Source organism: Eulemur rufifrons, chromosome 18 (genome assembly GCF_041146395.1).
Source record: "Eulemur rufifrons isolate Redbay chromosome 18, OSU_ERuf_1, whole genome shotgun sequence".
NCBI lineage: Eukaryota > Metazoa > Chordata > Mammalia > Primates > Lemuridae > Eulemur > Eulemur rufifrons.
Window position 1 is genome coordinate 27,957,267 of NC_091000.1, and position 15,163 is coordinate 27,972,429.

A 15,163-nucleotide genomic window follows, 5' to 3' on the forward strand; every position below is an offset into this window, starting at 1 on the left:
CATCAGAGGCATCTAGTAACGACTCCCGGGTTCAACTCCCCCAAGTGCCGCACATCTGACATGCTGTACTTTTGGGGCTGGGGATATTAACTGAATGAGCCTTGGGCACCGTGGTCCCGCGGATATTCTCACATGGCCTCGGTTGCCTAGGCGGTAGGCGGCCTCGAACTCCGGCCAGCTCCCTGACAGCAAGGCGCCCGCCAAGCCCTCAGGCTGCAAAGCTCAGTGCGGCCCAGGCCTCGCCTTCAAGAGCGCCCCGCGCCCGTTCGGCGATGGCTCGCGCCCCACCCTATTCAGCCCTTGCCGCGGTCCCAACTCCTGCGGTTTAGCGAGGAGGCGGTGGTGAGCGCAGCCGATGCCACAGCCCCCAGCTGCAAGCCATGGAAACCTGACTTCTCCTCGGGTCCGGCGCAGACCACGCAACACGTTGACAACGGCACCGAACCCGCGTCCCAGCCTTCCGACGCCCTCACCGTCGCTCCCCAGGCACACGCCCCCGCCAAAGGCGGCTCCTCGGCCCTCTCGCGAGAGCGCGCCTGTGGCGCCTCCTTCCTTTCAGCTGTTTTTCCTCTCCCCGCCCCCGAGCGGCTGCGCGGCTTCTTCCAGAGGGCGGGAACCTTGGACGTGGCGGGGCCGAGTCAGCCTGGGTGCTGGGCCTGGGGCGCTCCGCTCAGCCGCCAAGCAGGCTGGCCTTCCACGCCGCTGTCAAGCCCCGGCCGGCCCCGCGCCTTCCCAGGTAGATGGGCGCCCGCCCGAGTGACGCTGAGCGTGGGGCTGCAGGCGGGCGCAAGGGTCAGCGGTGCGGTGCGCGCCACACCTGTGCGGGGCGGGGGCGAGAAGGTGCGCAAGCGCGCTGCCCGGCTGGCGGGTGGGGGCTCCGGGGGCGTTGCGCAGCCGAACTGGCAAGCTGCGCGCACTCGCTCGCGGTGGCGTAATCGCCAGCCTTTCTGCGTCTCCAGTTCTCCGCCTCAGTTTGGGGCGGGTCGGGAGAATGGCTTCGGAGATGGAGTCGTCGCTCGAGGCAAGCTTCTCGTCCAGCGGTGCGGTGTCTGGGACACCAGGATTTCTGCCTCCGGCCCGCTCCCGCATCTTCAAGATAATCGTGATCGGCGACTCCAATGTGGGCAAGACGTGCCTGACCTACCGCTTCTGCGCTGGCCGCTTCCCCGACCGCACCGAGGCCACTATTGGGGTGGATTTCCGAGAACGAGCAGTGGAGATTGATGGGGAGCGCATCAAGGTGAGCGGACGGGGGACTGTCAGTGAGGAGGGACTCCCGGGATGACAAGTGTCTCAATCCCTCTGTTGGCTAATAGCTGGGCAGGGCGTGCGCTCCATTTTTTCCTCACGCTGATGTGGAGAATGGAAGGATTTGTATACAGCAAACTTCTAAGGCAGTGTTTCTCAAACTTTAATGTGCATGCGATTTACCTGGGGATCTTGTTTTTAAAAATACAGATTATGGTTTGGTAAGCTCCCAGATGATGCAGATGCTGCTAGCCCATGGACCACAGTTTGAGTAGCAAGAGTGTAGTCCAGTGACTCATTAGCTATGTCTCATGTGCTGGGAGTCAGTGAAATATGACTGAAGGAAAAACAGTGGAATTTCTCAAGCATGGAAAATGCATTTAATCAATATTTATTACACATTCATTGGAGCACTGCCCTGGGTATTGTGGAAGAAAAGCCTTTGAGGAAGTACTTAGGTATCCTCTTGCATACAGTTTTGCTGTTGTAGTTTCTGTATGACATTGACTTGCTTAGAAGAATCTTTTTTCCTGCAGAAACATTCTATATATGATAGTTCATGCTTAGGTTGCCAAAGGCACATCTCTTTCTTGATGCCACCTCAGACCCTCTCCCAATTCTTTCTTCCTTTTACATCATTATTGGTGGCTCCCGAGGCTGGGGACACTGAGTAACCGTGGAGAAGGTAGTAGGCTCAGGCCAGGGCTGGGTTAGGACACTGGAGAATGAGGATCAGTGACAAGGCTGAGGCCTACTGATGGTATAAACCTTAGATACACTTCTTCATTGCAAGCCACCACTAAATGCCACCTGCTGATACCACCCTATAAAACATGTGAACCCTAGGAACTGCCTAGCCTTCCTTATACCACTGCTTTTACTGTTGCTTTAAATTAGTATTCATCTTTACCTCAGTCCCCTTGTGGGGTAGGGGGTGGAGGGATAGGCTTGCTGCAGTCATTCCTACTCTTGTGTCTTTGAAGCAGGAACAGTTTCTCTCTCAGTTCCCTAATCATTGCTCCCCACCCCAAGGGTTTTTAATGCTAATGATGGTAAAGAAGAAATAAGGTGAGTTAAAAGAAAACCCTTCTATAGGCGCATTTACCTTTTAATTTTTCAGTTTACTGTTTCATTGTCCCATACAAGCTGCCAGTGGTGGTCCTTTGGGTGCGCTGTATTAGGGGGTTAAGAAAGATTTGTATACATCGCAGAGGAAAAGACAGAATAAAAAGAGGCTGAACGTTTTTCACCAGAATTAGGTTAGTCCTAGAAGCCTGTGGGGAACGAATATAATGGGGCTTCTGAAGGTTGAGAGGGGTTTTAGTTTGGGAGAAGCAGTTCTGGAAGAAAGTGCTTGGATTTTGGAGCCCAGCTAACCCAAGTTCAAATCTGAATCTATGAAAAAGTAAGAACAGGCTGTGTGTCCTCGGTAGAGTGACGAGCTTTGCCTGAGACTGTCCGGGTTTTAAAATTGGAAGTCTCCATCCCAGGAAGCCCCTCAGTGTTGGGCAAACTGAGATAGTTGGTCACCCTGGCCCTTCGGCAGATTCCTTAACCTCTCAGAGTCTTGTTTTCTCTTCTGAAAAATTGGAGTCATGATACCTTATCAGGCTGGTGTGAGGATTAGATGAGAACATATGTAAAGCACCTGGTTCATAATTGGTACCCTTACAAAGATTCTTTGTCTTTCCTGGCAGCTTCATATTATTTTCTTCTTTGGCACCATTAGTTCTGCAGTTGTACACCCAAAGAAGAAATCAGAGATAAAGGAGAGCTGAAAAGGAGATAAATTAAAAAAAAAAATGGGAGCAGGAAATTTTTAAAAAAGGTAGAATGGAGGGAGAAGGAGTTGGGGTTTGAGGGCTCTTTGCCTATTCTTGGGTTGTCATTTATACTTAAAGATCACAGATGACTCAGGTACAAATTTAAGAGAATACTAATATCGAAAAAATACAAAGTGTGTGCATTGTATAAAGTCGAATATTTAACTACGGAGGTGAGGACTTAAGCAAACCAGAACACAGGTGTGATGCGTCTGGGAGCACAGAGATCCTTCTGGTTGAGAAGAGTGAGGAGAAAACATTTTTTCTGGAATTATTTCTCCTGAGCTTTAGCTTAACTTGTTATATTGTTGGGGACCTGGACACTGAGATTCTTTTTCTTATTTCTAAGATTCTAGCTATTGACTTGTGCCACCCTCAAGACTTGAGGGAGATTTTTTTTTTTTTTTTTTTTTGTGGTTGAAATGACTACAGAAATGTTCTGAGAGTTCTGTAGTAGAAAAAGATATAGCTATGCTGGAAGTGAAAAAACCTCACAAAACTCAATTTTATTTTATTTTATTTTTTTTGAGACAGAGTCTCACTCTGTTGCCCTGCTGGGCTAGAGTGCCATGGCGTCAGCCTAGCTCACAGCAACCTCAAACTCCTGGGCTCAAGCGATCCTCCTGCCTCAGCCTCCCGAGTAGCTGGGACTACAGGCATGTACCTCCATGCCCGGCTAACATTTTTCTATATATTTTTAGTTGCCTGGTTAATTTCTTTATATTTTTTAGTAGAGATGGGGGTCTCGCTCTTGCCCAGGCTGGTCTCGAACTTCTGACCTTGAGCGATCCTCCTGCCTTGGCATCCCAGAGTGCTAGGATTACAGGCGTGAGCCACCACACCTGGCCAAAACTTAATTTTTTTAATATACCTTTTTTAGAAACTGAAAAGCAATATAAAGAGCTTGATTGCATTGCTGCTACTTTTTTGTTAACCTGTAATACATCTTAAGTGCTGCTGAAATGTTCATATATCTTTGGGAAATTGTGAGCCTGATTTAAAAGGACATTTTTTCTAGATTTTCATCTGAAAGCTGGAAAGTTCTATGTTACTTTACTAGTAAAATGACATTGTAGACATTATTTGTTTGATAAAAATGAGATTGTGTTAAATGTTTTGATAATTGTGACTGGAAAATTTTCAGAGAGCATGACTTATAGCAGTGCCCTTTCAGGATCAGTTAAAACGTTTTATGAAATGTAAGAAAGTCTATATTTGCTAATCTATTCCTAAGCACTATAAATATGTAATTGAAAGGGAAAATCTTGTTTGCAAATTTTGGAAGTTGAATAAAATTATAAAATCACTTCCTTAAATAGAAATACATTTGACTTTTAAATTGAGACTCCCAACTCTAATCCTTATGCTTCTTCCTTGTACATGTGTCCCCATTGTGACCAGCTGTATTCCTTTCACACAGGCATTTTACAATGGCAGATACACCAATGGAGTCATTAAAGCCTAGTGTTGGATTTAGTTTATCCTCCCATTAGCGGTCAGCAGTTCCTGCTTGAACATTTCAGTAGCTTATTTGTAGGGGTAGAAGTGAAATTTTGCCATCTAAGTACAAGATGTTAATATTAACTAAAGGAAAATAATCAGGGCCTCTCCTCACATCGGTAAATCAAATATAATCACTGGGAAGAAGATAAAGAATTACAACACAGTTCAAGGGTCAGCAAACTATGCTCAAGGGCCAAAAATGGTCAGCTTCCAATTTTTATATGGCCTACAATTTAAGAATGATTTTGACATTTGTTAATGGTTGGGAAAAAAATCTTAAGATTTCATGAGACGTGAAAATCATATGAAATTCAAAATTCACATAAGCTGTACTGATGTCATCCTTGTGGTGTCACCCTTCTCCTTTGCTGCTTAGGCCTGTTGGTTTTCTGCCGGCATAATTTCTCTCAGAATCTCCCCTCTCCTCCTTCTCCACTCTACTTCTTTCTTCTATGAACCCCCTTTGGCACCTTATCTGAGCCTTTAAATGATCTCTGTCTCATTGTATTATGCATGTATCTTACTTCCCTTATTAGGTCTTAGTCTTATTCAGGGCAGGAGCCATGTCTGGTAATTCCATAGACGTCTTCCTGTGTCTAGCTCAGTTCTTAAACCATGGTAGGCTGCTCTGGAAATGCAGAATTGAGGTGATGAGAGAAACTAAGGAAAAGAAAGATAGAGGTAATAAAATGGGGTATTTTGAAGATGAAGGCAATGGCTTCCATGACTGGCTTTTGGTGATGAGAAGAAAGAAAACTTATAGATGACTGAGATTGTGAATATGTCAAAGAATATTTTGTATGAAGTCATCTCATACCCTACACCAAAAGAATTAAATGGATACTTTATCTCTTAAAATGTGGTATTGGTAGATACCAAATTTGTCCTTTTGATTTGATTTGCATTAGAATTCAGTGAATGAGAATATTAGCAGTCAGGGGACTCTAAGAAAAATGCTCCAGAATCTTAATTTGTAACCCCTTAGCTCAGAAACCTTTGGGGGGATTGGATCTGGTCTGACAGAGATTCTGAGTTACTGGCATTTGATCCTGGGACCTATAGGGTACAAGCAAGGTACATTTTCACAGACCAAGCCTTCCCACTATCTGAAGTATCCCTGGAACCAAGTCAGAACTCCTGTTGTTCTACCAGCCTGATTTCAGAAGCCTGTGATTCTTGTACCACTTCCTGTGAGGATGGCGACATTAGTGTGTACGCTCAGAGATGGTGAGGAGAGAGAATTATTTACTTCCCTGGAATCTTTAATCAGTGGTCAAGATCTCTTACTGTGGAGTCTGTGTTAGGACATCACACAAATTAGTTTTAACAAAATGGGGATTTATTGTTTCACAACTGAGAAGCCAAGAGGTAAGTTTTTGTCTGCCAGAGCCAACCACAGGCCTGTACGTCCATTCCTAACGTATGGTAGTGATGGGGGGGTGCCATGCTGATTGGTCAGGCCTAGGTCACATGCCTGGCAGCCTGGGAGCCAGGGGTTCACATGATTTGAAAGCAAGGGATGGGTGGTTCCCCAAGGAAAATGGGGTGCTGTTAACAGAAATAGGAATGGGGATTAGGCTGAGGAAAACAATATGTGTTCTCTACGGAGTCAGTAAAGGCAGCCCAAGTTGAAATTCTGACCTTAAGATTTACAGTTTTGTGTCGTTAGGCGAGTTACTTCACCTTGGTAGACCTCAGTTTCCTCATTTACAAGATTGGGTAATTATTGTATAGGGTTGCACATTTTAAATGTAAAATGTAAAGGACTTAGCATAGTGCCTGGAATGTACTTAGAGTGTCTGAGGCCCAAATAAATACTAATAGTTTAAGAGTAAATGCTCACTCCTTCCGGGGAGATAGTAATTAAAAAAAAAAAAAAAAGCAGAGAAAGGATAGGAGAAGAGGATAGCTGAGATTACTACTGTTCCCAAATTGTGTTTATTTTTTGCTCTAAGGCCATAACTAATTTTTTTTAAAAAGATGAACCCATAATGTTGTATCAGCCCTGGTTTTAAGATTAAAACAGCCTTTTGAAAGGCTGAATGACTGGATCAAAGTGACGCAGGGTGGTGGCAGCGCCGGGATTACAACCCTTGCTTTTGTGTCCTTTCTCTGACTGCTTGCGATCTTCCTTATTCCCTTCATTATACTATCATTAAATTCTTCATTTTAAAGAAAGTATTCCTTTCAAATAGTCACAAAAAATCATCATTTCTCCTTGTTAGCAAGTTGAAATTTATTTTAAAAATTTGTCATTTGGTTTCGTACACTAGATGTACACATTTCTACTCCACATACCAAAAGCAAAAAGACATCTCTTGAGTTGTTACTAATACCAGTTATGATGTGGATTCACAACTTATGTTGTTAATAGAAGCTCTTATGTAGTTAATCTTATATAGTTGGTATTTTATGTGTGCTGCTTAGAAGCAAAAAGAGCAAAAATGTGTTCTTTGGGAGGACAAGGGAAAAGGAAATTTGATAGCTAATCAGGGAAGGAGGGATCATTTCAGTTAATACCTTTAATATTTTAGGTCAAGCAAAAGGAGTATTAAATCAATTTAAAGTCATATCATTTCTCATTTTGGGTAATAAAACTACTAAAGGCTTTCATGAGCAACAAGAATCTATTAGGATTTAGCAATAGCTAGATTGCCATTTTTGTTGGAACTTGATATTGGAATTTAAAGTAGAGGTTCATGAAATATTATTGTAAAGGCAGTATATTTTATGTTGTCTTTATAATGTTTAAAATGAGAGTAATATATATATGAACACATTAGCCATTTTTCTTAAGATATTTATTGAGAAAAATTGCTCTCAAAATATTTCCTAATTTAACGTTTACCAGAAAAAAGCATGCCACTTCCTTAGGTTCCAAAGTATCATTCTTTCCTCTTTTTTAAAGATTATGAACCACTCCTCTCATAGCTAAACCTCAAGTTTTCAAGACTATCGTAATATTTGTTCTCCACCTATTGTCTGTCTTTCTGTTTCTCTCAAGGTTTCTCTAGCCTTTTATGGCAAACAGTTTTTACCAGTTTACTTGTCCTTTTCTGGCTGAGTCTCTGACTGCCCTTTTCCACTGGTGGGAAGGCAGCAGTAGCCCTAAGCCTTCACATGATTTAGTTGCAGCTTCTTTGAAAGTATGCCTTTGTAAATGCCTCATTAACTTGCTAATTACTTTTATGGCTCTCTCTAATAAAGTGTGAAGATTTATTTCATACTTGTTTTTTTTTTTTCTGGAAGTCTTGGTATAATATGATTAGAATGCAGAGTTTTGAGTAGGATTGATGGAAAGAGGAATATTGAGCCAGACCTGCCCAAAACCCAGAGGTTTTCTTAGGGTTAAAACTTCTTATCTTTACCACTTTTTTTTTATTTGTTGAGGACCTCCACAATTTTTTGAGGCAGGCTAAAATTCTGTGTAATTATTGTTTTTTAAAATTGAGTTTGTTTTTATAAAAGAAATGCATGTTATTGAAAACAGAAAAGTAGAAATAAAGGGGGAAATTGCCTTAAAGAAAATCACTGTTAACAGAGAAAAAAAATCAGCTCTAATTTCTTTGGACAGCTTTTATATGGGTCATCCAATTTATTACCACAATATTTTTCTAAATGCTAAAGATAGAGTTTGAAGGGTTTTTTTTTAATTCTAAAAAATTGAGATATAATTGACATACCATAAAATTCAAAGTTCACCCTTTTAAAATATACAATCAAGTGGTTTTTAGTCTATTCACAAGGCTGTGCAGCCATCATCACTATCTAATTCCAGAACATTTCAGTACTTCAAAAAGAAACCCCATACCCATTAGCAAGTTACTCCCTATTCTTCCCCTTCCCTCAACCCTTAATCTGCTTTGTCTGTATCGATTTGCCTATGCTGGACATTTCATATAAATAGAGTCATACAGTCTGTGGGCTTTTATGTCTTGGTTCTTTCACTTAGCATGAAGTTTTCAAGATTCCTCCATGTTGTAGCAAGTGTCAGTACTTCCTTCCTTTTTCATGGTTGAATAATGTTCCATTGTATAGCTATACCACATTTTATTTGTCCATTCATCATTTGATGAATATTTGGGTTATTTTCACCTCTTGGCTATTATGAATAATGCTGCCATGAACATTTTTGGAAAATTTTTTGTGTGAACATGTGTTTTCATTTCTCCTGGGCATATACCTAGGAGCAGAATTGTTGGGTCATATGACACCTCTCTATTTGACTTTTATTTTCCTAATATTTTATTGAGGTGAAATTCAAATAACAAAATTAAATATTTTTAAGTTAACAATTCAGTATCATTTAGTACGTTCACAGTGTTCACAATGTACAATAACTACTTCTATCTAATGATAAAATATGTCTATCATTCCTAACTAAAACCCTTCAATCATTAGTTTTTCCCCGTTCCCAGCCCCTGGCAACCACCAATCTGAATCCTGTTTCTATGGATTTATCTATTTTGATGTTTCATATAAATGGAATCATACAGTATATGACCTTTTGTGTTTAGCTTCATTCACTTTCGTGTTTTGGAAGTGCATCTGCCTCATAACATGTATCAGTATATCATTGATTTATTTATTTATTTTTTTTTTTTTGAGACAGAGTCTCGCTCTGTTGCCCAGGCTAGAGTGAGTGCCATGGCGTCAGCCTAGCTCACAGCAACCTCAAACTCCTGGGCTTAAGCGATCCTCCTGCCTCAGCCTCCCAAGTAGCTGGGACTACAGGCATGCACCACCATGCCCGGCTAATTTTTTCTATATAGATTTTTAGTTGGCCATATAATTTCTTTCTATTTTTAGTAGAGACAGGGTCTCGCTCTTGCTCAGGCTGGTCTCGAACTCCTGCTGGAATGATCCACCAGCCTCTGCCTCCCAGAGTGCTAGGATTACAGGCATGAGCCACCGCGCCCAGCCATCATTGTGGTTTTGATTTGCATTTTCCTCATGACTAATGTATCTTTTCATGTGCTTATTGGCCATTTATATATCTTTGGAGAAATATCTATTCAGATCCTTGGCCAATTTTGCAATTGGGTTATTTGTCTTTTTATTAAGTTGTAAGATACTATATCCCTATCGGATATATTTTGTTGGCAGATATTTTCTCCCATTCTGTGAGCTGTCTTTTCACTTTCTTCATGTTGTCCTTTAAGCAAAAACATTTTAAATTTTGATGAAGTCCAGTTTCTCTATTTTTTTTCTTTGGTTACATGTGCTTTAGGTGTCATATCTAAGAAACCATTGTGAGTAGATTTTTGCATATGGTGTGAGGTAGGGATGTAGCCTCATTTTTTTGTATGTTGTCCCAGCACCATTTGTTGAAGCAACTATTCTTTCCCCCCACTGAATTGCCTTGGCATGCTTGTTGAAAATCAGTTGATCATGGATATATGGATTTACTTCTGGACTCTCAGTTCTATTCCTTTGGTCTATATGTCTAATCTTATGCCAGTACCACCCAGTCTTGATTACTGTAGCTTTGTAATAAGTTTTGACATCTCAAGTTTTAAGTATTTTTAACTGTATGTTGAGTGTTGCTCTGGCTAGAGTATAGTGGCTATTCACAGGTATGATCAAAATCAAGTGATCTTCCCACTGCAGCCTTCTGAGCAGCTGGGACTACAGCCTGTGCCCAGCTTTAAAGTTTTCATTCTTAACATGTTAGTTGGGGGGGAGGGGGGAGTTGGGTTTTTTTGTTTGTTTGTTTCCAAAAAAGAAAGTTGTATTTTTTTTTTTTTTTTTTTTTTTGAGACAGAGTCTCACTCTGTTGCCCAGGCTAGAGTGAGTGCCGTGGCGTCAGCCTAGCTCACAGCAACCTCAAACTCCTGAGCTCAAGCGATCCTCCTGTCTCAGCCTCCCGAGTAGCTGGGACTACAGGCATGCACCACCATGCCCGGCTAATTTTTTTTATATATATTTTTAGCTGTCCATATAATTTCTTTCTATTTTTAGTAGAGGTGGGGTCTCGCTCTTGCTCAGGCTGGTCTCGAACTCCTGAGCTCAAACGATCCGCCCACCTCGGCCTCCCAGAGTGCTAGGATTACAGGCGTGAGCCACCGCGCCCGGCCAAGAAAGTTGTATTTTTAAAGAATTATACATTTTCTTCATTGGTTCTTTGCATAGTCAATGTAGCTAATATAAGAGTGCTTATTTATAGGGTCTGGAACTAAATTTTACTGTTGAGGGAGCTAAGGCCTGGAGGTATAGCCATAAACTACTGGCACATATAAGGTATCGAATAAATATTTGTTCATTTAAATGTTCTTCGATGTTAGTAGTTGTTTTGCAGACAACTGTTTGCTTCCATATCTGATTTATAGGACACTGAGTATGGCCCATCCACCAGTTATGTAGCTTACATCACAAAGTGGTATTTTATAATGATTTTATAATGATTTAGTTTGAGACATGGTCTCTAGGAATTCACTGAAACAAAACCTTGTGATTTCCTGAGTAAATGTGAGTGTAAAGAGTGTAGGTATGGCCAGATGTAGTGGCCCAGTGGTGGCCCAACACTTTGGGAGGCTGAGGCGGGAAGATTGCTTGAGGCCAGGAGTTCACGACCGGCCTGGGCCACCTATAGCAAGACCCTGTCTCTACAAAAAATAAGAAAAGTTAGCTGGGTATGGTAGTGTGTGCCTGTAGTCCCAGCTACTTAGGAAACTGAGGTGGGAGGATCACTTGAGCCCAGGAGTCAAGGCTGCAGTGAGCTATGATCATGCTGCTGCACTCCAGCCTGGGCGACACAGCAAGACCCTGCCTCTAAAACAGGAGGGGAGGGGAATAATGCGTATGGTAAATAATTTTACGTTGGCATTCTTACATGTAAGAAAAATTTAAATGTGGTGATTTAACTATAAGGTTTTATTTTTCTCACATAATAGGCCAGAGGTAGCAGTCTGTATGATGGCATGCTGTCAGGAGGATTCCAGGTTCATAGACTTCTGTTTTTCTTGTATGTGGCAATCTTCTTCATGCTCATATCCCATTTCAGGCAGAAAGGAACAGGGTAAGACAGGGGAAAAAGCATATACCAAATGCTTTTATCTTTTTTAAAATCACAAAAACAGTAGTTTCTAAAAATTCCCACTGAGAAGACTGTTTATATATTATTGGCCAGAACTATGTCACTCCCCACCCCATGCCAGGACAGCCTAAGAAATCAAGTTCGTAGTGTCTTATATTTATGTCTGAAACCAAATTAGGTTTATGTTAACTAGGAAGAAAGGGGAGACTACTAAGAAATAGAGAAATTTTGACTAAAAAGAGCTACCCCAAAAAAAGGTGAAAAAAATAGAACTGACAAAAATTAAGGTAGAATGAAAGAAAGCAATGATCAATATTTTCATCTTACTACATTTTTAAAAATTTATTCATTCATTACATCTTAACTGAGCACTTACCATATATACCAACTGGCATGATCTGAGTACTTCATATCTTATATCCTACCTGCTTTGGGGGCCATTTACAGTATCCCCTCAATTTCCCTCTACTTCCATATCATTGTATGAGAAGTCATGAGTTTAGGCTTCCATTCCATACACTAAATATTTATAAATAGTTCAAGCAGCTGGGTGCAGTAGCTCATGCCTGTAATCCTAGCACTTTGGCAGGCCGAGGCAGGAGGATCACTTGAGCCCAGGAGTTTGAGACCAGCCTGCGCAACATAGTGAGACCCTGTCTCTACAAAATTTTAAAAATAAGCAAGGCATGGTGGCACGTGCCTGTAGTCCCAGCTATTTGAGACGCTGAGGGAGGAGGATCACTTGAGCCCAGGAGTTTGAGACTGCAGTGAGCTATGATGAAGCTACTGTACTCTAGCCCAGGCAACAGAGCAAAACACTGTCTCAAATAAAAAAAAAAAGCTGAAGTCTTTTAAAGTTATCTAAGCAAATTTGCCTCTAGTTTTTTCCAGTGTGACTAGTATCCTCCTCATTCATCATTTAACTTTTTTTAGGAAGTAAGCAAGCATGGGATAATTCAGTGTTTTAAGGGAATCGTAGCACATGACTTAAATTTAGCTCTAGACATCATTTCCCCATATTTCCACTAGGAGATGCTGGAATAGTTTTGTTGGTGGAGATGTTTAGGATAGATAAGTGATTTTCTAGCCTTTTAAAATCTTCAAGGGAGCCTGGATTTTATAAAATTTATATATGTGTTGATTTGGAGACTGTACCTCATAACTGTTAACATCTTTCCTAGGTCTAATATTTTAGACTAGACTAGTGAAAGGTAGAGAGGAGCATATGGTAACCAAATTTGCAGGAATTAAATACTTAACATGTTTGTTAAAACCTGCAATATTTTCTCTTAATATTTTAAAATAAATTTTTGTTATAATTTTATACAAACAAATTTGATTTACTAAAATTTAGAAATGCTAAATTGAATTATCCTGACACTCTTATTATGGTTTAATTATGAGGTAACTAGTCTAGTGTCATGGAGTCTGGATCCCATAGATAACACTGAAAAGACATCATGGAGGGCAGCAAAGTATTAATACAAGTAAAGAAGTACTAAAGACCATGCAAAGGTGATTACATTTTTCAACATGTATATAATTGGAATGACATGTTTAGTTTTCCTTTTTTTTTTTATTTTCAGATCCAGTTATGGGACACAGCAGGACAAGAACGATTCAGAAAGAGCATGGTACAACACTACTACAGAAATGTACATGCCGTTGTCTTCGTGTATGATATGACCAACATGGCTAGTTTTCACAGCCTGCCATCTTGGATAGAAGAATGCAAACAACATTTGCTAGCCAATGATATACCACGGATTCTTGTTGGAAATAAATGTGACTTGAGAAGTGCCATTCAGGTACCCACAGACTTGGCACAAAAATTTGCTGACACACACAGTATGCCTTTGTTTGAAACCTCTGCTAAAAACCCCAATGATAATGACCATGTGGAAGCTATATTTATGACCTTGGCTCATAAGCTTAAGAGCCACAAACCATTAATGCTTAGTCAACCCCCTGATAATGGAATTATTCTGAAGCCTGAACCAAAGCCTGCAATGACGTGCTGGTGCTAAATAACAGTCTTCATTATACTATCTAATTTTGACTAAAGAAATACTTTTGAAGTATGACAGTGATAAGTCATAAGATTTAACTCAACTATAATGGATCATCCTGACACTTTACCATTTATCATTGTCATGCTTACTTTTGTATTTTGTATCTACTTAATCAAGTTTGTCACTGGGACAACACAAGAAAAATACTGGTTTTCAGGTGAGATTGAAAATGAAGCAGATAGGATGAATCAGAACATCTCTCCAATTGAGAGCCCAATGAAGGAGGCTTCAAATGAGAGCATAACGAGATTTTAAGAGTCAGTAACTATTCAGTCCCATGTTCCCGGGAATGAAAAAAGTATCAAGTGTTTAGTACACACCTTTGAATGTCCTTTGAATGGGAAGTGTTCCCAATAGAATAAAAACTGGTATCTGCCTTTCCACAGTCTTTGGTTTTTTGGGTTTTGTTTTGTTTTGTTTTTTATTAGAGACAGGGTCTAACTTTGTTGCCTAGACTGGCCTTGAACCCCTGGCCTAAAGCAATCCTCCTGCCTCAGCCTTCTGAGTAGCTGGGACTACAGGCATATGCCTTTCTTTGTTTTGTTGGCATATTAATGAGTTATTATTGGTATATTTTTAGAGCCAAGACTTTAGTTCCAGTGGGATAAGAAGGCCTAGAACATTTTCTGGTTCTCAGTCTATAAAGAATGATTTTTCCAACAGTTCTAGATGCTTGATATTTCTTTTCAATTTTTTTTTTTTTTTTTTTTGAGACAGGGGTCTTGCTATGTTGCCCAGGCTGGTCAAACTCCTGGACTTAAGTGATCCTCCTGCCTCAGCCTCCCGAGTAGCTGGGATTACAGGTGTATACTACCATGCCCAACTTGTTATTTCTAATTAATATCAATCAGATCTACAAAAATCATTGTTATTTTTAAAAGAGCAATTTGAATTGTTTTCTTACTAAGTTATATTAAAATATGCAAAAATAAGAGATTTTAAGGCAATTGAAGTGAATAATAAGGTGCTTTATATTTTATTTTGAATTTTTTTTTTTTTTTTTTTTTGAGACAGAGTCTCGCTTTGTTGCCCAGGCTAGAGTGAGTGCCGTGGCGTCAGCCTAGCTCACAGCAACCTCAGACTCCTGGGCTCAAGCAATCCTACTGCCTCAGCCTCCCAAGTAGCTGGGACTATAGGCATGTGCCACTATATCCGGCTAATTTTTTCTATATATATTTTTAGTTGGCCATATAATTTCTTTCTACTTTTAGTAGAGACGGGGTCTCGCTCTTGCTCAGGCTGGTCTCGAACTCCTGACCTCGAGTGATCCACCCACCTCGGCCTCCCAGAGTGCTAGGATTACAGGCGTGAGCCACCGCGCCCGGTCTATTTTGATATTTTTAAACAGTGAAAAACTAATTGAAAGCATTTGAGGAGTTGTAACTTAAGAGAAAATAGGTAAACATTGTTCCTAGCTACCACAGGAGACTGTTTTAGCTTTTGGTAATTTCAAGCTGTGTATCTGGCATGGTATCTCTTGC

At 40.8% G+C, this 15,163-nt stretch overlaps 1 protein-coding gene across 1 annotated transcript; it reads left to right on the plus strand.

The window, feature by feature from the left end:
* Positions 1-802: 802 nt before the first annotated feature.
* Positions 803-14,683, plus strand: RAB33B (RAB33B, member RAS oncogene family). The gene is made up of 2 exons (XM_069493101.1): positions 803-1,240; positions 13,197-14,683. The coding sequence occupies exons 1-2, from the start codon at positions 992-994 to the stop codon at positions 13,635-13,637; spliced, it is 690 nt and encodes a 229-aa protein (XP_069349202.1). The 5' UTR covers positions 803-991; the 3' UTR covers positions 13,638-14,683.
* Positions 14,684-15,163: the final 480 nt, after the last annotated feature.

Coding starts and splice junctions, on each gene's coding strand:
- RAB33B (XM_069493101.1), top strand. CDS start 992: ATGGCTTCGGAGATGGAGTCGTCGCTCGAGGCAAGCTTCTCGTCCAGC. Junction 1,241..13,196: donor TTGATGGGGAGCGCATCAAG/GTGAGCGGACGG, acceptor TTTTATTTTCAG/ATCCAGTTATGGGACACAGC.